At 46.3% G+C, this 26,751-nt stretch overlaps 1 protein-coding gene across 2 annotated transcripts in view; it reads right to left on the reverse strand.

Annotated features, from left to right (window-relative positions):
* Window positions 1-26,751, reverse strand: part of Tdrd9 (tudor domain containing 9) — an 86,590-nt gene that overhangs the window by 15,175 nt on the left and 44,664 nt on the right. For both annotated transcript variants that reach the window (XR_005876087.1, XM_040742379.1), the window contains exons 11-28: window positions 26,620-26,704; window positions 25,706-25,763; window positions 23,075-23,179; window positions 20,843-20,940; window positions 19,597-19,728; window positions 18,298-18,463; window positions 18,157-18,220; window positions 18,022-18,085; window positions 17,704-17,748; window positions 16,918-16,971; window positions 11,411-11,527; window positions 9,912-10,019; window positions 8,125-8,225; window positions 6,852-7,025; window positions 4,831-4,942; window positions 3,576-3,788; window positions 2,314-2,403; window positions 847-1,107 (exon numbers count right to left, since the gene is read on the reverse strand). Coding sequence is in view for 1 of the 2 variants with exons in the window: in XM_040742379.1 (XP_040598313.1) it covers window positions 847-1,107; window positions 2,314-2,403; window positions 3,576-3,788; window positions 4,831-4,942; window positions 6,852-7,025; window positions 8,125-8,225; window positions 9,912-10,019; window positions 11,411-11,527; window positions 16,918-16,971; window positions 17,704-17,748; window positions 18,022-18,085; window positions 18,157-18,220; window positions 18,298-18,463; window positions 19,597-19,728; window positions 20,843-20,940; window positions 23,075-23,179; window positions 25,706-25,763; window positions 26,620-26,704 (2,047 nt within the window). In the remaining variant the exon portion in view is untranslated. The remainder of the gene's footprint in view (window positions 1-846; window positions 1,108-2,313; window positions 2,404-3,575; window positions 3,789-4,830; window positions 4,943-6,851; window positions 7,026-8,124; window positions 8,226-9,911; window positions 10,020-11,410; window positions 11,528-16,917; window positions 16,972-17,703; window positions 17,749-18,021; window positions 18,086-18,156; window positions 18,221-18,297; window positions 18,464-19,596; window positions 19,729-20,842; window positions 20,941-23,074; window positions 23,180-25,705; window positions 25,764-26,619; window positions 26,705-26,751) is intronic.

The following is a 26,751-nucleotide window of genomic DNA, read 5'->3' on the forward strand; positions in this document are numbered from 1 at the left end:
GAATGGAGAGCTACAGCAAATCCATGACTCTTGAGAGGGAAAGTTAGTCTTCCATGGGGATGAGCCCCTAATTGGTTACCTAACACGTCAGCCCTGAGAACACACAAGCAACACTAAGAGGACGCAGCAGGTTGTATTTGCATATGTAACAATAACAAAGAAATAGAGGCCATGAATTTGAAAGGGAATGAGAAGGAAGGAATTGTAAGGAGGAGGAGGGAAACAATGTAATAATATTTTAATTTTGGAAAATTTGCAAATAAAAAAGCTTTAAAAGAAGTTAAAAGAAAATTTGAAATGCTTAATATACATGACATGTGTATTGACTACTTGGATTATGGAAATAATTTTTAGAATCCATTTAAAAAATAAAACACAAATACAGAATATTTTCAAATTAATTTTCACTTCTAAAAGAAAATCATTGATTAGAAAGCTTCCCAAAATAGCAAGCATCCACCATAATGCAGTCCCCAAGAAATGAAGAGGATAGTTTAGACCATTGGTTCTCAGTCTGTGGGTCTTGACCCCTTTGGGGTCCCATATCAGATATTTACATTATAATCTACAACAGTAGCAAAATTACAGCTATGAAGTAGCAACAAAAATAACGTTATGGTTGGGAACCACCACATGATGAACTGTATTCAAGAACCACCACATGATGAACTGTATTCAAGGGTCACAGTTAGGAAGGCTGAGAAGCACTGGTGTGGATGGTTCCAAAGACCACACAATGAACATCTCCATCCATCATCTGCCCTGTTCCTCAGCACTAGCAGAGAGGAAGGAGCGCGCTCACTCCCTGCCCGGCCTCCCCTCCCTGGCACACAGAGCAGCTCATACTTTTGACTCGTAGGACTCCTCTGCCAGTTCAGCATGGCCCTCCCTGATGAGCACATCTCTGATGTTGACGGCGTCCTGGCCACCTGAGCACTGGTACACGTCCACATGCAGGACACTGTGCACAGCCGAGAACACCTTCACCAGGAGTGGACAGCCGCTGACCAGGGAGGCGAAACGCCCATTGGCCCCGCCACTCCAGTGCTCTCCACAGATAAGAGACTTCGCTGATGGGCGCATTTTGCAGATTTTGAATTCTAAAGCCTTTGGGACAGAGAAAAGCACGCTCAAACAGTTTCATAAATAAACAAAAACACTAAATGTGACTTTGTGACTCAGCATTACTAGAGAAGTCCTGAAAACTATGAGTAGTGAGGGTTTCCCAGCCAAATAAACATGGCTTCACTTTCTAATTTTTAATTAATTTATTAACTTATTTACTTTGGAGAGAGTTTCATTATGGCTGGCTTAGAACTCACTATCTAGACCAGGATATCCTGAATTCACAGAGATTCAAGTGTAGGATTAAAGATCAAGTGTGAGGCGTGTGTCAGCCTGCCAGGCTGGCTTCATTTTTATCCACAGCATTGTTTAAAATAAATTTTAGTGTGTTCTTGCTTGGGAAAGAGCATGCAAGACTGGTCCCCAAGCTACTAACAAACAGTATCAGAGTTTTTGAGTAAGAATGGCCCCCATAGGCTTATACAGTTGAATGCTTAGTCATCAGGGAGTAACACTTTTTGAAAGGATTAGAAATATTTCTAACCAGGGGCTGAAGAGATGGCTCAGTGGTTAAGAGCACTGACTGATTTTCCAGAGGACCAGGGTTCAATTCCCAGCACCCACATGACATCTCACAACTGTTTGTAATTCCAGTTCCAGGGGACCTATGGTAAAACACCAATGCACCTAATAAACAAACAAACAAACTTAAAAAATATTTCTAATCTTGTGTGGCCTCGTTGAAGGAAGTGTGGTTTCAAAAGTCCACACTGGGTGTCATCAGCCCACACTGGGTGTCATCAGTCTCCCCCCCACACACACTTGAAGATCAGGATATAGCTGAGAGCTACTTCTCCAGCACCATGTCTGCCACCAGGCTCCCTGCAGTGATGATAGTGAACTAAGCCTCTGAAACTGTAAGCCAGGCCCCAATTACATGCTTTCTTTTATGAGTGGCCTTGGCCATGGTCTCATAGCAATGGAACAGTGACTAAGACAACACCACTGAATTAAAAGTTTTCTCTTGCTCAAAGTCAGAGCCTCCATACATTCTGGTTTCCTCCGGGACTAATAATGGCAGCGATACTCAATACTATAATAACACAGTTTTTAAGAGTAGATACCAAAGTTGGCTAGTGTAACCCAGCCCTTCTCTGTTATGCGCTTCATCTGTAAAGGCCAAGGCGACCTCTAGCCAGTTTCCTTCTGGTATCTCACGCTCATTTCACAGTATCTTCTCTACCTTACCTGAAACGGAAGCTCCAGCAACTGACAGGGGATCTCCCTCAGCAGATCTAGGTCTACGTGAGACCTATTCCCATAATCTACAAAGAACACCTACAAGATAAAGAAAACAAGTACTCTATAGAGAGGATCTCATCAAGGTTCTCCATGAACAGTGGAAATGCAGCAGTCTTCTTTGATTATGCAGCTACACAGATGGTACTCAGTCTACACACGACCAAGTCTACACATAACCAAGTCTACATACAACCAAGCCTTACACACAGACCAAGTCTATGCACAACCAAGTCTACACACAGACCATCTACACAGGACTAAGTCTACACACAGACCGTCTACACAGGACCAAGTCTACACACAGACCAAGTCTACACACAAAGGAATTCTTTCCATTATCATTCTAACAGTGATCACTCTGCCTTTATTTCTTTTGGTTGTTGAGATATGGTATTCTATGTATGTAGCCTTGACTGTTTTGGAACACACTATGTAGATCAGGCTGGCCTTGAATATACACAGGCCTGCCTCTGCCTTCCAAGTGCTGGTATCAAAGGTGTGTGCCACCACATGCGGCTGTTAAACCCTTCATATTTCATTCCTACCTTTAACAATGCAAGATTTTCTACTTTTCTATGTATGTGTGCCACATGCATTCAGTGACCATGAAGGGGAGAAGATGGAGTTACGGATGGCTGTTAGCCTCAGTGTGTGCTGGAAATTGAACCTAGGCCCTTTGAAAGAGCAGCCAGTGTTAGTAATTAGGCATTTGTAGTGGCCTGCCCTTGGAGTTCTGACAGGATACACCCTAAGCTGCAGCCACTAAGAGTACCTCCCATCCTTCTCTCTCCTTCTCTCTCTATCTGCTCCCTCGCTCTGTCTTGCACTCTCCTCTCTCTCTCTCCCTCTCTCCTTCTCTCTCCCTCTCCCTCTCCTTCTCTTCTCTCTCCCTCTCCTCTTCTCCTCGCCCCTCCTCTCCCCCTCCCTCTCCCCCTCTCTCCCCCCCTCCTGCAGCTCCTGTCCCCAGGGGCTCATCGCCTCTTTCTCCCCCTCTGCTTTCCCCTTTTTATGGTCCCTTTCCCCTAATTTAAAAAACCTCCACTTGAACTCTGTCACATGGCGTCTTTCTGTCTTGTGATGCTTTTTTTTTTTATTACAACAGCCAGTGCTCTTAACCACTGAGCCATTGCTCCAGTTCCAAATTTTTCTACAAATTTCTATGTTTATTTCCTTTCTTTTTCAGTGATCTGTTAAACAGAAAAACATACCTCAGCAGAATTTCCAGAAACATAAAGAATTTGAGCTCTAAAGTAGCTTTCCTTATTGTAGTCAGTAAAAGGTGCCAGGCAGACCAAGTCTGGATGTGGGTGGACAGGCAGAGGGACCAGTTCTAGCCGGTTTATCTCAGCAGTCAATTTTCTCAGAAGCTCTGCGTTCCTTTCATCAACCCTGTATCCCCAGAAGTGGCCCACTTCCACCACCTGCAAGGGAAGAGTGTGCACAGAATGAGGAACAGGCCTGTTTCTGCATGCACGCATGTGTGCTCCACAGGGTTCTAACAGCCTTGATGAAGTAAAGAGGCTTCATGTCAGCAACAGCAACAACTACACGGACCATATGCCGTCCTCGGAGGTGGACTCAGCAGGTCCAAGTCCTCAAGGTTTTGAGAGGCCTGGATTTAGCCCAGATAAGTCAATACCATGGGGACTCTGGTGCCCTCTGAGCTACTGAGTCCAGGAATAAGAACAGCATGTGAGGTCGGGCAGAGAAAAGCCAACACTGCATTAAGACCCACATAGCAGCTTCCCCACAGCTGCCTCAGGCCACAAGGACCCCAGTTCCCAGTCTCCACCTGCTTGGATTCCAGATTTCTACATGAGATTTCCCAAGGACGTGCAGCAGATTACAAGAGAGTGCACATACATGCTGATTTATGTTTTGTGCTGGGGTTTGAACCCAGGACCTCATACATGCTAGACATGAGCTCCTCTACTGAACACCATCCCCAGCTCCATTTTATTTTAAAGGAATAAAAATCATACCCAAGGAGCACTTTCAACACTAGTTTTATAGATATAAACAATTATTCAGCATGTATCACGCCAGCTAATTTTTTAGGTTTATCTTGTCGAATGTTTAGGGTCCCTTGTCTGTTGTTGTTGCTGAGAGAGGGTCTTAGTGTTTGGCTCTGGCTTGCTTAGAACTCTCTATGAAGACCAGGCTGGCCTCAAATCCACAGCAACCTGCCTCTGCCTCCTAAGTACTGGGATTAAAGGTGTGTGCCATCACATCTGACTACTTTAGCATTTTAAATAATTTGACATTCTAAAAATTAACTGATTCTAAAATAATTTCTCGCTTTCCATTTTATCCACATTCTAATTTCACAGCACAGTCATTCACACTCAGCCCCATCCACCAGATGAGCTAGTCAGAGCACAGCTGCACACATGAGCCTGTCTCACGCCGCATTCTACAGATGTGCAGTGGGAAGGGCTCTGGGGCACCCAGTGGCACTCTCACCTCAGTGACATCGACTGTCAGGAGGAGATCTGCAACTGTCCGGGGTCTGTCCAAGGCGTTGAATGAGACTTGCATGGGATCTACAGTCTGCTTCTGGAAGTCCACGTTCACCCTGAGTAGCATGGGTTTGAAAAAAGAAAATGAAAGTTAAGTGCGTAAAAACCTCACACATATGTGAATCTCCACTTTACCTACTCTCGTACTTCCAGTGCTGCAGTCTGGTCCTTCGTGCTGGAGGCCCTGCCTATGGGCTCCTGAGGGCAGTAGGATCCCTGAAAGGTAGGGCCTGGCCCCAGTTAAGACCAACCACGGACTAAAACTTCCAAAGCCATGAGCCAAAATAACTTTTCCTCTTGCAAGTTGATCATCTCAGGTATTTATCACAGAAATGGAAAGCTGACATGACCAGTCTGATCTCACTTCAAAAAGAAATTTTTGGTGGCTTCCTGGGCTGTCCTGGAAGCAGTGCATACCCTAATATTACCCACTCCCCTCCAGAGATACATTCTAAAAGAATAATATCTACTTTCAAGAATATAAATTCTAAATCTAGTGCTGCAATCATTTCTACTTCTTCACTTCAGAAAACTACCTAGAAAAAGGAAGGAGCCAGGATGTACTTGAGTTGGGAGAGTGCTTGCTGCTGTGACCAGCACACAGATGGAAGAAGGGGCTGAGGGTGATGGCCGTGTGGTAAGAGAAGCCCCGCCCTTCCAAAGGACAGCAGCTCAGCTCCCTGCACCCACATCAGGCAGCTCAGCACCACCCACAGCTCCAGCTCCAGGAGGACCCTGGGCCTCTAGTCTTCACAGGCACCCATGCACAGACACATAACTATGCATAGCTGGAAACAATACATGGGCCGGGGGTGGTGGTGTGCGTCTTTGAACCCAGCACTTGGGAGGCAGAGGCAGGCAAATCTCTGAGTTTGAGGTCAGCCTGGTCTGCAGAGCAAGTTCCAGGACAGCCAGGGCTACACAGAGAAACCATCTCAAAAAAACAAAAAACCATACAAACAAAAAGGCATAAATGCACTTGCTCGTTTGTTTGCTCAAAGTAGAGGCAGGAAGAGCAGAAGTAGCTCAAGATCATCCTCGACCACAGAGGTTTCCAGCCAGCCTAGGCACAGGGGATCCTGATCTTAAAAAGAATGGTGTGCTAATGTAAGACACATGACTATCTAACTAGCTCTAGAAATCGCCACCTCTTAGAGCAGTATGACAGGAAGTGCTACAGGATAGGAAAACAAATTTAATAGACATCGAAGTGTTCATCTTGAAACTTGTATCCTAAAATGAAGGGAAAAAACGGGGGGGGGGGGGGAGACTGGTCCACGTCTTCCTTACGTGGGTAAGCAGGCTGGCCATCACCTAGCGTCAGGCTAGATGTCAGCACTCTGACTTTGGCAAGGATAGACAGGTATCTTTGAAGACTAAAGTTACCCTGCTCCTAAATGATCAGAAACCAAACCCTGGGCTGAGGACATGGCTCCATTTATAAAGCACTGATACAAGGATGAGGACCTGAGTCCTCAGGGACCCCCAAACCCATGTAAGAAGCCGGCAGTAACGCCTATGCCTATGATCTCAGCACCATGGATGAGCTTCAATGTCACCAAGGGATCTTGTCTCAAACAGCTAAAAAAGACAGTTAACCACCCTCTGCCCTCCACACTGACACTAACAAGAATATAACCACACACTAAACAAGCAAAAACCCCAAACCCCACACTCTGGGTGGACCTAGAGTAGCTAGATGAAGGCACCATCTCTCCTTCACCAACTGTTCTTAAGCATTCAAGCTCCCTGGTTCCTAGAATTACAAAGATTACACAGATGAAGAGATACGTTAAACTTTGAAAAAGCAATAAACAAACCCAGGCATGGGACCTCTGTCAGTCTGAGGCCAGCCTGGACTACGCTAAAGTTCCAGGCCAGCCAGGGCTGCACAGTGAAACCCAGTCCAACAGTCATGTGGGTACATATTTGAAAATAGGTGCAAGTGGAATGTTCTGGAAGTACCTTGTGTTCCTGAGTTTGGACACCGACCCGCCTTGCACCTTGCCTTCGATCTCCTCTGCGGCATGAACACTGAGCTCAAGGGGCACTTTTAACTGGGACATCTTGACAGCCAAGCTCACAGCAGGCAGGGTCTTGAACCTCTCTGTGGGGTTCCGTGAAAACTCCACGAAAGCTCTGCTCCATAAATAGGAATCAGAACAGATTTATCAGATACCTACTAAAGAAGAGTCATGCACTAACTTCTCTCAGGGTACTGACTACTCAAAGTGCTAATAACTCTTTGTTTTAATGAATCAATAAACATATTAGCTGGTTTAAAGACAGATTATTTGCTAAGGGAAGTAAGTTACAGTGACCAGTCCCCGAAGCCAGGCCTCATCCTTGTACAATATGATGCAGAGAGAACAAAGCTCACACAAAGTTTCAGCCATGGGTCTTAGTTTTCACAATCACAGCACAGGAGCCGATTCCTGCTTCAAGACTGAACCATGGGTGCAGAATAGCACATTAATGTAAGTTTGACAAGACCATTTGAAATGGCTGCTAGGTTAGTTAGCAAGTAATGTTGACAAACCACCCCAGCCCTTCCTCCACTCACTCCCCAGCTGCCACCTGTGCCTGCAGAGAGCAGGCTGCTACATGGAGGAGGAACACGGTTTTTCCTCTTTGATTGCTGTTTTAGGTCTCTAACTGGTCCTGGCATAATCAAAAGAACACGCTTGCTTCCCCCTGAAATACTGGTGTAACATTTTCATTGTGACTAAAATACCAAGAATATGAGGAATGCACGGCTCTCAGTCGTCAGAACTCAGAAAAGGAAAACAAACAAAAACCCATTTTCTAATCAATTTAAAAACTGCCATCTTGTGCACATAAGCATTTCCTCTCAGAAACAAAAGCTTTGGTGGCTTTTTTAAAACTAACCACTTGTTACTGACCCGCTAATAAAATAGGGCCAAATAAACTGAGTTTCTGCCCTCTGTCTTCCAAAGTCACTTATGACAAATGTGTGTTAAAGAAGCACCTAAGGAGAAACAGGGCACGCATGCGCATGCTCTATGCCACACAGTGTTAGGGAAGCCTCCTGCTTCAGCACAGGCCAGACAGCTGGAAAGAATGGTAACGCCCAATGACAACAAGGTAAAGTACAGTTCCCCGGGAGAGGCCTTTAGGAAGCCCCACTCTACACACATGCAGCCCTCAGAAGAGACCACATACACATGTAACATGGGGTACTTCTGTGATCACGGTTGACTGCAAGTCGACTACTTACTTAGCACCGTCAAATACAATGGATTTGACTTGGCCACACTGTCTAAAGAGAGACTGCAGCTGTTTGTAGTAAAGAAATCCATAGGGAGGAATGTGCTTCAGCTGTAAGATAGAACACAGTGCACATCAGAGCCATTAGTAAGGACAGATACATTACAGACTCGGCCGATCAGTGTACCTAACAACCGCATGACTTTAAGTCATGACTTTTAATTAAAGAATACATAAAATAAAGGCCAGCTTTTCCCTTGTTCAAACAGTTCAAAAGTTGAATGCAGTAAGAGATTTTCTTTTTTGCTTCCATGTTGCTACTTTAAAATAAGCCCCCTGACTACAGTGTGAAACATCACACTCCTGATAAAGAAGTGAAGGAAGTGGACTGACTGCGCATCACCAAGGCTGTTCCCTCCCTCCTTCCTCACGGCAGCAGAGCCAGGCTCCTACCCAGCAGTCTCCACTGCACTGCATCACGGCATCCAGCACTCTCCGCCCTCTACAGGCTTCACGACCACTCATGCTCTAAGCTCTGGGTCCCATGAGGTGCACATGCCAGGCCTTGATTACCAGCTGCAGGCAGAGCAGTAAGTAAGAGCTCAGTCCACGTCCCACAGATTGCTCATCACAGTGTTGGGGTGATGGTAAAGCCGTTATTTTAAAGGACTGATGTGAAGCTCAGAGAAGAATAAACTTTGAAAGCACTTGGCTTGTCACAGAAGTGCCCAAGCGAAACGAGCTATGATTCAGTTTGCATGACGCATGGTCAGCCATGTGTCGAGTGACTAGGCGGCTGGCACTGGTCGTGTGTCTGAAGTAGGGTCCTTTGGGACCTTTGCACCGCACACAGCTGAAGGACAAACCCAGCAGGGGAACTGCAGAAGCTAATCAAAGAGCTTCCTCCACAGAGAGAAGCAACAGAAAGCATGGTGTCCAAGCTGTCAGGCCTCAGAGCTACAGAATCCAGTGGCGGACTTCTAAGTGGAAGTCTTTCCCCAAGCATAGACTGTGCCTTTTCACCCTTCTCTCTTGCTGTGTTCTTGGAAGACATACACTTGGAATGTTCCAGAATCTGTGGCTCTGTTTTGTCAATCTTCAGGCTGTCCACAGTTGTAAAAGTAGTATAACAGAACCCAGAACTAAAGCAGGTGACATCTGAGTGTGCACTATAAGCCAGAAGCTAATTTCACCAAGTGCTTTTCACTATCCTATTCAACCCAGGAGTCTAATGAAAGCCCAGTTCTAAACAAGTTCCAGTGGCCACAGCTACTGTTGTGTAAACAAATGACCCGTTATAAATGCAGCAGACAATGCCCCAGCTCTGCCTCCCAGGTCATGCTATTTGCATGCTATCCCTCGGTCAATACCCTCTAGTGCAGACTTTGAGGGGCTCAGATCTGAACCTAACATTCTCTAAGTAGTTCTGCTGGGCATCAGAGCAGGGTCACTGCTACCTAAACCACAACAGTAAACTGTCAACCAGTAACAGCGTACTTTGTGTACTATTGTTGTTAATTAATAAAGTGCTCTTAGGGCCTCAAATCCTTGAAACGGCACACGATTAAATCGGCACTCACCCTGAGTACATACGTATCTAGGCCTCTGTGTAAAGTGCGGTCTGTGAGAATGAAGAGGAGCGGGTACTGAAACAGAGGTCTCTGAGGGGCGAACCAAGCCCAGCATTCACACAGCACTTACTCGGCTGCAACAGCCCTTGCACAGGCTGCACCACAGATCATCACTTGGAAACCCATACTCACACCATTCTCTTGGGCAGCTTCCCATGGCACCTACCACAACTGTCGTCTTTGGGTCTTTGCCGGCCAATTCCCTCACTGCCATCTCCTCATCTGGCTGTCCAAAAGTAAAGTAATTTGGATAAAAAGCCCCTGCCAGTACGACCTGGAAAAGAAGCACACGTTCAATTCTTCTTCCCACCACGCTCTTCTCTCGCCCCGAGCATTGGCACGACTGTAGCACGCGGTACAGGAGGGCTGTATCTCTCCCGCACCGTTATTCCCCCATGACAGACGTACTACCTGGATCTTTTCTTCAGAAGAGCTGGATTGCTTCTGAGAGCGAAGCAAATGGGACCTCACCAACAGTGCTCTCAGCCCTTTCTCTCCCCTCACTCAACAGTTCCAACATGCTAGACACTCTCCCAGGTGTGCAGACACAACTTCAATTGCAGCTCCCCAGCCAGACACAGCTGGCATCTAATGCTCACATCTGAAGGCGCTCTTCAGGAAGAGTCTGCCCGCATGAAGCCCACTCACAGAAGGCTCTCCCTGGACACATGGTAATTTCACCCCCACAAAAGAACTAGTATTCCCATCATACCTGGTTTGCAGGCATCTACCTCAAACACTTTTTGGATTCATGTGGTGGTTTCAATGAGAATAGCCTCCACAGGCTCATGTATGAAGGACTAGGAGGTGTGGCCTCATATGTGGGTGGGCTTTGAGGTTTCAAAAGGTTCACACCATTGGCTCTCTCTGTCCCCTACTTGTGGGATCACATGTAAGCACCCAGCCACTGCTCAGGCAGCAGGCCTGCAGGCCTTCCTGCTCCCACGCTCCCAACCATGACGGTCATGGACTCACCCTCTGAACTGTAAGCTCTTATAGACTCTTTCTTCTACAAGGTGTCTTGGTGTTAGTATCTCTTCACAGCAGAGGGCAGTGATAAGGCCATGCCATGACAAGCCTACTCTGAAGGCCTATGACAGAAGCAGTGTTCACGTGCAAAGCACACATCTCCAGAAAGTTCTTGGAAGGCCTTGCCCCACAGATACTCATCAGTGTCATGATCTAGAGTTAAAAGTGCCTTCTCAACCTAAGAGTGCTGTTCCCCACACAGCAGCAGCAGGGCATTCTTAGTCTCTGGGTCTTACAGCAAAGGCCCTAATACTGATGCACCATTACAGCAGGGCTCACTGGGAAAAGCAGCAGGCTGGGGTCATACCACCACCAGGAAGGGCATAAACAAGGAAGGGCTCCAACACATAGGACCACTACGGCATCAAAATCTCAGGGGTACAGCTGGCACCAACAGCAGGAGAGGACAAGCACATTCCCAACCATACCTGAATAAGAGCAACAACAGTGTGGTAGCCACACCTTTTGTCCCAGCACTCGAAGGCAGAGAGAGGCAGGAAGAACTCTGTAAAGTCAAGGCCAGCCTGCTCTACAGGGTGAGTTCCTGGCCACCCAAGGTTACATAGTAAGACCCTACCTCAGAAAGAGGGAGGGAGGGAGGGAGAGGGGAGCCACTAAAAGGGAGCCCCAGCACACCTGCAGGATAAAGCGCTGCTTGTACGGATGCTCTTGGTCCAACACAGGATGGCGAGGATCCACAAACATGTTGAACTGTGAGATTCTGTTCTTCAGTTCTTCATATAGTTCAGCTACCTAAGGTGCACATTGAAATCCTCTGTCTCAAAGCACAGATGTTGCTCAGAGTAGCAAAAGCAAGTGCACACAGTGGGGAGGGCTATACATCACAACCACTACAAGCCATCTTGGTCAACACTAATGAAGAATCAAAGTGACAAAGGAACCGACAGTGCAGCCACACCACACAACCGTGCCCAGAGCCTCAGCTCATGCATGTGATTCAATCTACAATCACAAGCACAACCTGTAGCAGGCTTTCTTCAACTATCAAGGCCCGAAGCATGACACACAGACTTGCTGTTAATTATGAATGTTCCGCCTTAGATTAGGCTTGTTTCTAGCTAAGCTTTTTTTTTTTTTAACTTAAATTAACCCATTTCTATTCACCTAGGTGCTGCCCCAAGGCTCCTTTACGTCATCTACATATGGTCCATCTTGCTTTCCTGCTCCTCTGTGTCGTGTCTGTCTATCTGGCCCCTGGCTGGCTGGCTCCCCTTTTCTCTCCACCCGCCAGCCCCGCCTATCCCCCCCTCCGCCTAGCTATTGGCCATTCAGCTTTTTATTAGACCAGTCAGGTGCATTAGGCAGGCAAGGTTTACATAGTTAAACAAATGCAAAATAAACAAAAGCAACACACCTTTACATAATTAAAGGTAGGATAAACAAAAGCAACACATCTTTACACAGTTAAACAAATATTCTATTCTACAACCACCTTATATCTTTCAAATTTCTTCACCTTCCTCCCTGAATACATTCTGCTTTTGTAACTGGAAATATAGTATGTGCAGACATGGTGACACATACCTGTCATTCCAATTTAGAAAGATGAGGCAGGAGGATCTCAAGTTGAAGACCAGCCTTGACTACACAGTTCAAGGCCAGTGTGGTTCATACTGTAAGACCTTGTCTCAAAACTTTTTTTCAAAGCAAGGTCTTGCAGTATGAACCAGAGCACCAGATCTCATTATAGATGGTTGTGAGCCACCAGTGACTGCTGGGAATTGAACTCAGGACCTCTGGAAGAACAGCCAGTGCTCTTAAGCTCTGAGCCGTCTCTCCAGTCCTGGATTATTAGCTTTTTGTTTTGGCTTTTCGGGGAAGGGTTTCTCTGTGGCTTTGGAGGCTGTCCTGGACCTAGCTTTTGTAGACCAGACTGGTCTCGAACTCAGAGAGATCCACCTGCCTCTGCCTCCCAAGTGTTGGAATTAAAGGCGTGCACCACCACCACCTGGATGGACATTAGCTTTTAAGCTTTAGATATGCATGTGTTATCTAGAATATCCAGATGCTGCATAGCTCATTAAGACCAGGGGAAGAAGGAGGCAATCTTCTAAGGAAACGAAAACAGAATGCAGTGTTAAAAGCAGATAAAGGGAAACTAGGATAATTAAATGAGGAGGGAGCAAGGAGGACAGGGTAAAGGAGAGAACAAGGGGAGGCGTAATTAACATGGAAGACCATAGGGAAACCTCCTAGTCTAGAAGAAAATACATAAAAGGAATATAAACTGGGATATCATATAATATGGGAGCCAATGCCACAACTAAAAATCTTATGCTACCAAGGAAAATTCCCAGGACAAGGAATGGGCTGTATTTTGTTGAGTCATTGGCCAGAGTGGTTCCCCTCAAAACCATCACAGGTTATTTTTAAAATAACTTATTTAACTATATTTTATATGCACTGGTGTGAAGGTATCAGATCCCCTGGAACTGAAGTTACAGACAGTTGTGAGCTGCAATGCAGCTTCTGGGAACTGAACCTGGGTCCTCTGGAAGAGCAGCCAGTGCTCTTAAGCACTGAGCCATCTCTCCAGCCCCATCATTGGAGTATTTCAAAGTCTACTGGTTACCCTTTACAACATGACGGTAAGGCCCCACCACTGAAGACACTTATGTACTCAAACATGGAGAGACAGAGATAGTGACTAACTAGACGGCTCACCCTGATTAATATTCATAGCACTGAAAGGTACTACACATGCTACCAGGAGAAAACTCATCATCAATCTCTCAGCTACAACCCTGTGACCTGAAACAGAAACCTGCCTGCAAGATATTACTAGTGCAGTAGTTATGGGAGTAACCAAGTACTTTTTGATATCCTTTAAGGCTTCCTCTATGAGATGGCACCCACACCTGACTCTGTTAACAAGATCAAGCCCAGATGAGACAGGTCATGGGCCTAGGGGAAAACTAATATTCGTCTGCCAAATCAGTGGTTCTCAACCTGCAGGTCTCAGATCAAATACCAGATATCCTGCATATCATATATTCTTTAACAGTATCAGCATTACAGCAATGAAGCTGCAGTGAAATAATTTTATGGTTGGGGTTACTACAACATGAGGAGCTTATTCCAAACCTAGATATGACTCCTAATGACATATGGCTATACAAATAAATCAGGGCCTTTCTCAACCCTCATCAGAGAAGCTTCACCTTACAGTAGACAGGAATTACAGGAATTAGAACAGAGACCCACAACCGGGCAGTGTGAAGACAGTGAGACCTTAGAACACTCAGTCCTAAATGGGTTGTCTTAATCAAGCCACTCCTTTTCAGGGAATGTATGTGGAAGAGGAGGTAGAAAGATTTTAAGAGACGGGTGTTGAGGCGGGGCGTTGGTGGCACATTCCTTTAATCCCAGCACTCGGGAGCAGAGGCAGGTGGATCTCTGTGAGTTCGTGGCCAGCCTGGTCTACAGAGCTAGTTCCAGGACAGCCTCCAAAGCTACACAGGGAAACCCTGTCTCAGAAAAAGAAAAAAAGAGACGGGTGTTGGATGACTCTAAGGAAACAGCATCTTCCAGACACAGCAGGTCAGGAGATGAGGAGAATTTTGGGAAGTGTAGGAGAACAGAGTCGCGATGCTGCCTAAGGAATTGCTGGGGCGTTACCAGATAAGCCACAACCTCGTGGCAATACATAGATTGGTAGAAATGGGTTAGTAGTTAAGACAGAGCTAGACAATAAGAAGCCCTAGTCACTGGCCAACAGTTTCTTAGTTAATATAGCATCTGTGTGTCTATTTGGGGCTCAAGGGCTGTAGGACCAGCTGCGACAAAAACTCTCATAACAAGACACTGCCCATCAACCTCTGCATGCACACAACCAAGCACATACATGTAAACACAGAGACATGCATGTACAGACATACAACAGACATGCGTGTACACATAGACATCCATGTACAGACACAACACACAGACATGTGTGTACAGACACACAACACAGACATGCGTGTACAGACACACAACACAGACATGCATGTACAGACACACAACACACAGACGTGTGTACAGACACAGATACACACACACACCCCTATAATCACAGAATTTAGGAGACTAAGGCTCAGGGACTTAGAGTGCTAGGCTAGCCCAGGCTAACAGGGAAAACTGGCAATGTAGGAAAAATCCCCCTAAAAGCACTGGTGATAATGTTTTTGGTTGTTTGTGTTTTATTTTTTAGTTCTTTTGTTTTATTGAGACAGGGTTTCTCTGTGTAGCCATGGCTGTCCTCCAACTTGCTCTGTAGACCAGGTTGGACTTGAACCCAAGAAATCTACCTGCCTTTGCCTCTGGAGTGCTGGGATTAAAGGTGTATGCCACCACCTCTGGCTGTGATAAATGGTTGTATTCGTGAAGTCAATCAAGATAAAATAAACATATTTTCAATTATTAAACTGTTACCAAAGTTATTCCTGGACCTGGGAAAATGCTCGTCCTACTACTGTAGTCTAATCTAATTTAGTACCAAGCTCTAAATATGATATATGATGGCCATTCTTGGTTGTAAACTTGACTACATCTGGAATTAACTAAAACCCAAATGGGCACACCTGTCAGGGATTTTTTCTTTTTGTTTCAGAACTGGGCTTTATTTTTAATTTCATTTTACATTCCACCCCTCCTCCTGCCCCTCCCTTGAGTCCCCCCAGCCCACCCCCCCCATCTATTCCTCTCAATAGGAAAGCACTTCCATTGGGAGTCCACAAAGTCTGGCACATTAAGTTGGGGCAGGACCAAGCCCCTCCCCGCTATGTTAAAGCTGAGCATGGCATCCTCTCATAGAAAAAGGGCTACCGCAAGCTAGCTCATGCACCAGGGAAAGACACTGGTCCCACTGCGATGGACCCCTCGGAGAGTGCAAGCATCACAACTGTCTACTACATATGGAGGGCCTACTTTGGTCCATTGAGGCTCCACAGCTGTCAGCCCAGAGTTCATGAGTTTCCACAAGCCTGGTTCAGCTGTCTCTGTAGACTTCTGTAGATCTTAGGGATTTTTTGTTGTTATTTTTCAAGACAGGGTTTCTCTGTGGCTCTGGTGCCTGTCCTGAAACTTGCTCTGTAGACCAGGCTGGCTTCGAACTCACAGAGATCCGCCTGCCTCTGCCTCCTGAGTGCTGGGATTAAAGGTATGTGACACCAATGCCTGGCTGGGATATTTTTTCTTAAGTAATTTGAAGTGGGAAGATCCACTCCTAATCCAGATGTTTGAGTTAGGAAGATAAACTTTTAGTCACATTTTTTGAGGTGGGAAGGTCCACCTTTAATGTGGCCCACGCTGTCTGCTGGGACGTGGAAGGACGTGGAAGAAAGCAGCCTTTCTCTCTTTGTCTGCTTGCTCTTGCTAGCAAGCCCATTCTTTCAATAGCGTTAGAGCCTACTTCTTCAGGATTTCAGTGTATACACTGAAGACCAGCTAGGACAGCCATCTTTGTGGATTAAGTAACTACTGGATTCTTGGACCTTCTGTTTGCAGGCAACAACTGTTGGATTAGCTGGACCACACTAATAATAGTAGGTAGGTAAGAAGATGCATATGTGCATATATACATACAGAGATAAGTAAGCAGGATAATAAAGACAGATAGCTATAGATAGGCATGTAGGTAGATATGTAGTTGTAGATGATATAGATATATATTAATTCCCTAAGTTCTGTTCCTCCAGAGAACCGGGCTAGTATAAGCTGTGCATGTGTATGCATCCCCACATATACCCACAGCCTCAGGACAGCCTCACTATAAAGCTACCGGCAATCAAAACTCAGCGATGTTAAAAATATCATCAAGGTGGTTTACCGTTTACTCCAAGAATACAAATTGGAACCAACAGCACACAGCCCATGTGTTTAATATGTTAGTTAATTAGTTAGTAATGAAAACACCACACGCTTATCTTGATAAATACCTTAAATATGGCTGCCAAGATTACACCTGTTCATCATGAAGTGGCATTTGGAGCGGCTTTCTGGGGCTGAGCAGTGACCCAGGCCTCGTGTTGCTAATGGTGGGATGGGCAGGGATTGGCCCTGTGCCCCGGGCACTGCTGCCGCTTCATGGTCAGATCTTGAGTCACGATCTGCATCAACCCAGTCACGAATGTATAGCTTACCTCTCGGATTCTCTTTATTTGAATGTAATTGAGCCGTCCCCAGTCAAGTTCATCCTTAAACACACAAAAGCACAGTGTCCAGCATGAGGCCTGTGAGTCAGATGGCTTAATCAGCTACTATAGTATGTACGTCTCATCTAGAGCCTCAACAAGGACTGACTTCTGCTTAGTCAGTGCACTCGAGTGACCATTTATAGGACGTCCTCTGTAAGAGCTTCCACCATTACACTGAAGCCAAAACAATACAAGACCCAAACTACAAACACTGCACAAGGATGACTCTTCATATAAGTTTACCTGTCCCCAAAATCAAAGGCAGAGTGACTCTACTGGAAAAAGATGTCACACTGTACCAACAGAAAGATTAAAGACCCACTGTGGCACAGCAAAGCTACTCACAGACGTGCCTACTGATGGCTTTGGAGCCTACTTACTTTAGAAGAAAAAGGCTTATCTGAAACAAGAGATGAAATATAGGCTCCTGTGAAACTGGGGTCATTAAATCTGAACCGACTTGTTGAGCAGGCAGAGCAGTGCGAGGCAGGGCTCTGCTAGCTGGGCAGCTTCCTTTCCACAAGCAACTCAAGAGGAGCAGCCTACAATAGGACTTGGCCACTAATGTCCTGGCCTGCCCCTCCCAGATGACAGCATGTAGCAACTACCTTCAGTGACCTCAGGTCTTAGTGCCACCACAGTGCACAGGCAGTGACCAAGCTGAGACAGAGCTGCAGGGAATCTGATCATCGCCAGCCATCAGTGAGGCAACAAGGAGGGAATGTGACCAACCTTGGGATGCCGCAGCTCTCCTCGGTGTCTGCAAGCCTGCCAGGCCTAAAACAACATGATCAATTTCAAACTAACTCACTAGGTAATTGAATTTAATTCCAATGTCAACACATCTATAAATTTACTGTTTTTAATCAACTTTGGGAAGTTGGCTGGCACCCACCCACTGGTCCCTGCAGCACTTGTTACTTTGTGGTGGCCATCAGAAGCCCTTACCAACCATGAGAAGAAAGCACTCTCCACTCTCATAGCCAGGGTGTGAAAACTCACTGGGGCTTGTGAGGCTACCTCGGCCTCCGGAGGACAAGACAGACTCACCCTGAATGCCTCCACGAGGGCCAGGCAGTCACTCTTACTGCTACCTGAGAAGTGCACTTTGTTCCTGCAAACAGATTAAACATGTCACCTTGTGCCATTAGGAAGGTGGCCCCTCACAGGAAGAATGGTAAATACCTGTATCCATCCAGATGCTGCCGAAAGGGCATTGTGAAAAAATTCTTCAGAGAAAGAGCTGCCGCTAGGGATAGAAAAGAGAAGATGAAGGCCAACGGCAATGCCGACACACACTTTGCCCACACCTGGCCCCACACTTACCTATAATGAGACACTCATCCAGGCACCCAAATGCATGTCCCAGCACAATGAGTTTACCCAGCTGCTGGCTGACAGGAAGCTGTGCCAGCACTCTTCCTAAGAAGGTCAATTCGCCATCATGGGGGTTCTCATCTTCTCTCTGCCCGCTAACCGCCAGTGCTCCAACCTTACAAAGTAAGTTAGTGCCATTAATGACACTGATGAATCCCACACTCCTTCTCCTTACAGAGGAAATGCAAGACAGCCAACACATACCAGCGTCTGATGACTTAGGTTCTGAAGACAGCTAGGCTAACAGTAAAGGGCTAGCGGCTCCAAAGAGCTCCCGAAACGCACTCCTTCCGTGTTTTTAGGAAGCAGGTCATGTCACTAGGGGACAGCATGCAAGGAGACTTCCCCAAGTCCACACAGTCTCAAGCTTAACAAACATGGCACACAGAGAAAATGGGTCCAGTGGGTTAGTCACTTACCACACGCACTCAATACTCTAATAACCCATTTCTGAGAGGAAAACATTATTGGCATTGCAACTTTTGAGGGTCAGAAGCAGAATATCCCTGGCCCCCAGTGGGATACAGTTGACCTAGGGGCCAGTGAGGACACACCATAAGAGCTGAGCTAGAGTCAAGAGTGGTCCAAGGAGAACAAAGTGGGAAGAGCATTTTAAGCAAGGGATGGGCAGGAGGACTAGGATGGGATAAAGAAGCAAAACTAGAGAAAAAAAAACAGACTAGCGGTGCCAATGAGAGTGGGACACTTCCTAGGGCAGGACCACAGGATGGAGAGGAGGTAGGCTTCCCAGGTCAGGACCGCAGGATGGAGAGGAGGTAGGCTTCCCAGGGCAGGACCGCAGGATGGAGAGGAGGTAGGCTTCCCAGGGCAGGACCGCAGGATGGAGAGGAGGTAGGCTTCCCAGGGCAGGGCCGCAGGATGGAGAGGAGGTAGGCTTCCCAGGGCGGGACCGCAGGATGGAGAGGAGGTAGGCTTCACAAATACCAACAAGATAAGTCTAAAGAGCAGACCTGGAGCCAGGTGGCACACGCCTTTAATCCCAGCATCCAGAAGTCAGAGGTAGATAGATATCTGTGAGTTCTAGGCCAGTGCCTGCCTGGTCTACAAAGCTACACAGAGAAGCCCTGTCTCAAAAAAAACCAAACAAACAAAAAACACCAGACCTGGTACTAGAGTCACACACTGAGCATTTATAACAACTATTGCTTTAATAATTATGAAATTTAGGCTGCCCCACAAAGCAAAAGGCTTAGCTTTCCCATCACTAAGTAAGTCCACAAGTCTCACCTCCTTTAGAAGAAGAATAGTTCGCTCAATGTCACTCAGACTGGGTGGAGACAGGGCAGTTGCCAATAGAGCTCTTGGTTCCCCCATGTCAAGCAACTTCACTTTCAATATAGTGCTTCCCAATGGACAGCGCTGAAAGGAACAGAATCTCAGTTCAGAGATAAGGTAGCCAAACCCATTAACCTGCTCATATGACTTGTGCTCCAAAGAGAATATGCAAAGGAGAGGAGGGGAAGAGAAGCAACAAGAGAAGGGGAAGAAAGGAAAGGCAGAGGAGGTTGGGTGAGGCTGGGTGTGGCTGGGTATGGCTGCACACCTCCAATCCCAGCGCCTGGGAGACAGTGACAGAAGGCACAGGGACTTGATAACAGTGATACTACAAGACTCTGACTCAAAACAAAGGAGAAAGTGGGGGAGGAGAGAGAGAAGTCAGGCACAGAATAATGGTACATGCTTGTAACCCCATCACTTAGAAAACAGGCAAAAGGATGTTGAGTTTGAAACCAATCTGGGCTACACAGTAAGACTGTCTCAAAAAAGAGGTAAAGGGGAGAAGGCCAAAAGCACAAGAGAAAGAAGGAAGCAAAAAAGACATAAAAGGAAAAGAGGGGTATGAGGAAAGTAGAAGGAGAAAGGAGGAGAGGGAATTCTACAATCACTCATTATGAGGAACAGAGCATATGCCAGGTAACAGAAAATGGTATTATAGAGCCAACAGACTCTAGGCAACATCTGTCTCATTAGGGGGGTGGGGGCTGCAGAGGTGGCCTGGTGGTTAAGAGTGCTGGCTGCTCTCCCAGGACCAGGATTTGGTTCCCATCACTGATCTGATGGGTTAGAACCATCTGAAATGCAGCTCCAGAGGACCCAGCACCCTGTTTTGACCTCTACAGGCACTGCATGCCCCAGGAACTGATCATGTCCAGGGGAAGCATCCATATACATAAAGATCTTTTTTAATTTAAAACTAATCACAAGCGGGGCTGGGACTGTGAGATGGGTTAACAGGTGAATGGTCCCTGTCACCTAATAACCAGAGTTCAATCCCAACCTACACAGTGAAGTCCAGTCTCCCACAGTTGTTTGCTATCACATGCTCTTGCCACACACAGAGACAGGTAAATCCCTGCAACTCCCTAGCCAGCCACCCTAGCCTACTAAGAATATTAGTAATATAAGGGCCAGAACAAAATGCACAATGCCGAGTAGACTACACACAAAACAAACACTGAGTGAAATTCATTACCAACATCTCAGGCACGACATGGTCTGGAATAGAGCTGTCCCAGAAATCCTTGTGGATCAGCCTGTAACAGTATCCTTTAGACACCCGTCCCGCACGGCCTGCAAGAGAGAGGCTCAGCCCATTTGGCACCGATCACTTTGACATTAGTGTGAAGAGAAACAGCCATTAAACACTAATCAGGAAAAACCTTATCTTCTACCATACTAGAAACAAATTATTCTAATGCTATCCCAAGTAAGATTGTCCTAAAAAGTTAGAATAAGTTAAATTAAGTGTTGCCTTAATGTTTTAAAATCTAGTCCAAGTTTCAAAAACAAACAACTTGGTCAAAATGCAATAAAAACAAGAGTACTTGGAATGACACATTTCCTGGAAGATTTAGCTCAAACTAGTAAAATCAGAGCTCATTACAGAAAAGCCATTTAGCTAGTGACAAAAGTGTGACTCACCTAGTGCAAATGATATTTGGATCTGCCAGCTTGAGGAGCAGCCCCGCCTGCCCAGGTTGCCACGGGTTCTGTGTGTCCACCTGTCCTACTATTTCCACAAGGCATCCTTCGACTCCATCATATTAAATGAGAACTGTGCATGCCAAGAGCTCAGAGCCATGTTCATCCCAGGAGATGAGACACAAACTGCTACTTTTGTGTGTGACAATTACTATTTGTGAGGTGAAAACAAATCTTACAGGGAAAAAAAGAGGTGGGTCCTAAAAAGATACACAACTTAAATAAGTAAGCCAGGTGTGGTGGTGCATGCCTTTAATCCCAGCACTCAGAAGCCAGGAGGATCTCTGAGTTCAAGGCCAGCTTGTTCCACACAGTGAGTTCCATGCCAGCCAGTGCTTAACCATGTATGGTAAGACCTTGACTCAAAAACAAATTAAGGAAATTAATAAATAAATCTTTAAAAGGTAAGAGATGGAGACAAGCATTCACTGAGGAGCAGACAACAGCAGGCAGCCATGAGGAAGGCTGTTTAACATTATGAACCGCTGTGGAATTGCACATCAAAAATCAGACACGATGGCACAGGCATCCAATGACAGCAAAAATAAAAACTTGGTGACATCATCTGCCAGCAAGGGTGTGGTGGGCAAGGGGCTCACACACTGTGGAGGTCATAGAGTGGCCACTGTGGGAGCCTTTCTTTCACACTGATGACACTCTTGACGGCCAGGGTAGCACGGAGCCTTCATCATCTCCTAGCTCTCTCTGGAAAAGGTGCCTCAGGAAAGTGGGCAGAGGGCAGCAGTCAAGAAAGAGGCCTGAAGCCAGATTTCAGGGTCAAATCTCAGCTTTCCCTAAGGAGAACCTTGTGCCGTTGGTAACTTTCCTGAGTCTCAGAACACAACATGCTCACCTCACATTCCTTACAAAGGTGAAGGAGGAAGGAAAATAGCAAAACCAGTGTCTGTAAGAATGCATAGGGTACCTTGCTTATGCATATATGTGTTTAATTCTGAAGCAGTAACGTCCCAGAAGGAATTCTTTGGCTTCTGCCTACCTCCCTCAGAGGTCTCTATAAAACCGAGCCATTTCTCAGGATGTACCACAGACACTGTCCCCTAAAGCCAGCTCCTGCTACAGAAGACAACATCTGGGCGAGGCATGTTACAGATGCACTTCTTCTGTGGCAAAGCATGCCATCTCCCAAAGGCCTCGCCCCTGCAGCTCTGCCTAGGGCACGTGTAGGGTGGACTCCCTAGGAAAAAGCCCCTAGAAACAGCAGGGTTTAGAGGTGATCCAAGGGAAGCTAGTCAAAATCACCAAAGTGATCCACTTGGCTTCCATATCTCCTAAATACATTTTTTTAAAAACTTCGCCAGGAAGCTGGGCATTGATGGTGCACGCCTTTAATCCCAGCACTCGGGAGGCAGAGGCAGGCGGATCTCTGTGAGTTTGAGGACAGCCTCGTCTACAGAGCAAGTACCAGGACAGCCTCCAAAGCCACAGAGAAACCCTGTCTCGAAAAACCAAATAATAATAATAAACATAAAAATTTCACTCTGAAAATGGTAAGTGCTGAGATAATAATAGGCCATCTGCTCCTTAGGGACTGACCTTAAAACACTGGAAGAGAAAAACATGGAGGCAAAATTGACTAAGACTAAGTGAGATACTGATGCTTCACCTTAGAATCAGTCTCAATAAAGGAAGTACCTGATGAGTGAAAGTGCTAAAACAAAGTTCTTGGGAAGACACCCAGTGCGCTCTGCCAAGGACACCTTACCTTTTCTCTGGTCACAGCTGGTCTTCGAGGCCCAGCTCAGTCGCAGACTCTGATAGTTTGTATCCTCATCACAAACCAGAGTCCTGGTCAGACAAAAGTCTATAACTGCCATTAGGAAAAACAGTATAAGCACCATGTGAACACGGGATTGTAAGAACCCACAATGTGAGCACCAGCTCCTGGAACTGGCATGCTTGCAGAAAGTTGTGGAAACATGCTGACTGCTCACTGTCTCCTCTAGATCAGAACAGGAAGCCTTTGGGTCTTTGTAAGGCCCATATTACCATAAAGACCTGCCTGGATGCACCCGAAAGATTAGACTTACTCCTAAACATCATTTATACTGGAGTAGCTGGGACAGGCTAATGTTCTGGATTGCCTGGATTCAAACCCTGGGTTCCTGTCTGTCTGTCTACTGGTAACCACTTATATTCTGTGCTTCAAGATAGTCATCTATCAGCCCCAGGTAAAGGAATCCCTTCAGCTCCCCTCTGGACAGCACCTCCTGTCCTCCGTATGGATGAAGTTGTCCTTTGGAGAAACAGAAGGCAGACTTCTGGTCTACCTCCCATGCAGAGTGCCTCCTCACCGCTACTACCCTCCTCAGACTGTGCCAACAACTCTCACCACACCTGACTCCCCAGTCGTCTCATACACAACTTTTGGTGACTTCAAGTCCAGCAAAAACAGTGCTGATCTTTCTCACCTCTCAGGGTCTTGAAGTCTCCCCTCTCAACACCCTTACTTTCCACCTTGATATCGTCCTATTATCAGACCCTCTATCCTGTCAGGCCACAGCCCTTCCTCCATCCAGTGGCACCAGAGCACCTACCCTCTTTCTCCCACAAACACTTTATCCTCGCTGGAACTCGGATCTGCAGACTCCTGCCACCTTCTGTCCTAGCATCCTACCCTACCCCTTGCTCTGGCTACCTCTGCTCACACTACACATCACAATTCCTTGTAAGCTCCCTCAGCAAATGTCTCTGTTCCTGTCTTCAGAATCAAGTCAGACCTGAGCATGTCTACCCCCGTGGTGCTGTTCCCCCCTCAGGCATTGCCCTTTCCTCTCGTTTGCCTCATTTTGGTCTGCACCATGTGATGCGGGCAAACGCCGTGGTGCCTGGCTCTCTTCTCCACCTCACTCATAAAGCCGTCCTGCAAGGCCCTGCATCTGTGGCCCAGGCCTTGCCCGCTTTCCTCCTCACACTGGCCTGGAAGCCCTGACCTCTGTTGTTTCATGACCAGGGCTAGACGTGACTTGTATGTTCTTTTCTGGCCACTCCCCAAAGTTCTCTCCTGTCCTGCCCGACCTTTTCTCCTTATGCTCACAAACTGTTGACTTGTGCGTTACCTCTTTAATTCTCACTCCTTCTTGGTGCTCCTAAACTCTGCCTTATGTCTGAATCACATTTTTGCACAGTTCACTCCTCATTCAGTTTAAGCCTTTGTTCAACACCATCTACTCAAAGGGGGTGTTTGAATGAGATGTTCCCCACTTTCTGCAGCGTACTCTCTCAAGCTGTTTCCTACTTGTGGTTCAAGATGAGAGTTCCTGACTGCTGCTACAGCTCCCTGCTGTCTGCTATCTCGGGTCTACCATGATGGACTATTACCCTCCGGAACCATGAGCCCCAAATAAACCCGCTCTTTGACCAGTTTTATCACAGTAATATAAAAGTAATATCACCCTGTACTGGATAGTTTAATGTCAACTTGACACAAGCTAAAGTCATCTGAGAGAAGGGAGCCTCACTTACAGAAAATGCCTCTGTAAGATCAGGTTGGTGGGGTATTTTCTTAGTGATTAATGGGGGAGGCCCATTTCATTGTGGGTGGAATCATCCTGAGTGCATGGTCCTGGGTTCTATAAGATGGCAGACTGAGTAAGCCATAGGAAGCAAGCCAGTGAGCAGTACCCCACCTCTCCATGGGCTCTGCATCAGCTCCTGCCTCCAGGTTCCTGCCCTGCCTGAGCTCCTGTCCTGACTTCCTCCAATGATGGACTACAGTATGGAAATGTAAGACAAAAAAAGCCCTTTCCTACCTAAGTTGCTTTTGGTCATGATGTTTCATTGCAGCAATAGTCACCCGGAACCCTTTTCCATGTTTCTTTTCCTATATGTCTGTCTCTACATGGAACTGTAATTCATCTGCTGTTTGTCTCCCAGCAGACCATAGTCACAGTAATAATACAGTCTTTTCTTTGGCATAGCACTGCACCTCTGGCTCAATCATGACTCATGAGTGAGCTAGTGTACAAATACATGTATACCAGGCCATGGAGCTGTCCAGCATGTCTTCCTTCTAAATGACCTTCAGAAAACAGTGCCCAGCTCCTCCCTAATACTTGCCTACATTTCTATGACAAGATGCCACACCAGGATGCCCCAAATTCTGCTTCCTACAAGATCCCCTGAAATTCCCTGGCATCTAGAGGCAGCCCTACCTGAAGGAAAAGGTATGTTCAGAGGAAACAGTGAGAAGCCAAGAATGAGGGAGGGGAACTTAGTGAGCCTCTCTGAGTCTCCCAATCATGGGGAGAGGGGAGGGCACAGGACAACTCCTGTGTTTCCGTAAAGCCTAATGACGCTGTCTTTTACATGGGGAAGTGGGCAGAGAATCCCTTACCATATTTCACATCTGGGACTGTGACAGAACTCTCCGCAATGTTGGTGGATAGAATAATCTGTGGGGCATCAAACAAAACAGGTTGACATTTTCCCTCTGTCTGGGACTATCAGAAAAAAGTCTTAATGTTCAATATTAGTGTAAACTAGGAACTAGCCATCTTCATATTTCCTGCAGATCACAACTATAAAGGCGGCACTGGCTTGTGAGAAATCAGATACGGACAACACAAAGGCACTTTATAAAGACAGGTATAGCATGACCAAGGATCTGGCTCATGAGCCTGTTATGAAAGCTTTAGCGGGGAGGTGTGGAATTTCTAGAAGCCATAAAGCACAAACAGGTCAAATCCAGAGCATGTAGTGTTACCCTGAGCACCCAGAGTAGCATCCAAGGTCTAGTTTTGTCTAAAGATTCTAAACATCCTCAAGAATACCAGAGATTTGAGCCAAAAGCTCAAGGTCTCAGACCCTGGTCCTCCTGGACATCTGTTAGTAATGGTTTTTAAAAAACTACCTCCAGAGGATTTAGACCATAGCTTCTGGCAAAATCACCATCCCAAGGCAGCAAATCCCCAGCAACAGTGCCCTGGATCCAGGAATTAAGTAAATGAAAACCTTAGTTTTCCAGTGTACACCTATAACCTCAGCACTCAGCAGGATGGTACAAGAAGACCTCAAATTCAAGGCCAGTCTATACTACATAGCAATTCCGTGTCTCAAAAACAAACTAAACATCTTAACTTTCTGTAAAACTGATTTACAAAATAAAGTGAACGGGTACAGATTCTTATCAACGTGATTTGCCTGGGTGGTTCGACAGCGGTCTGGGATGCTCTTGGGAAGGCGGCTAACGCACCAGCCGTTCTCCATCAACAATGGTTCCATCTCAGCCTCATCTCCCCAGCTTCCTACCTTTCTGTACCCAGGGACTGGGCTTAAGAATACGTTATTCTGTTCTTCTAAAGTCACACTGGAATGGAGTGGATAGACTTGTAACCTAAGAAACAAAGCACTAAAATAAATATCACATGACACAGCAGACAC

This window comes from Mesocricetus auratus, unplaced genomic scaffold (genome assembly GCF_017639785.1).
Source record: "Mesocricetus auratus isolate SY011 unplaced genomic scaffold, BCM_Maur_2.0 Super-Scaffold_15014, whole genome shotgun sequence".
NCBI classification, from domain to species: Eukaryota; Metazoa; Chordata; class Mammalia; order Rodentia; family Cricetidae; genus Mesocricetus; species Mesocricetus auratus.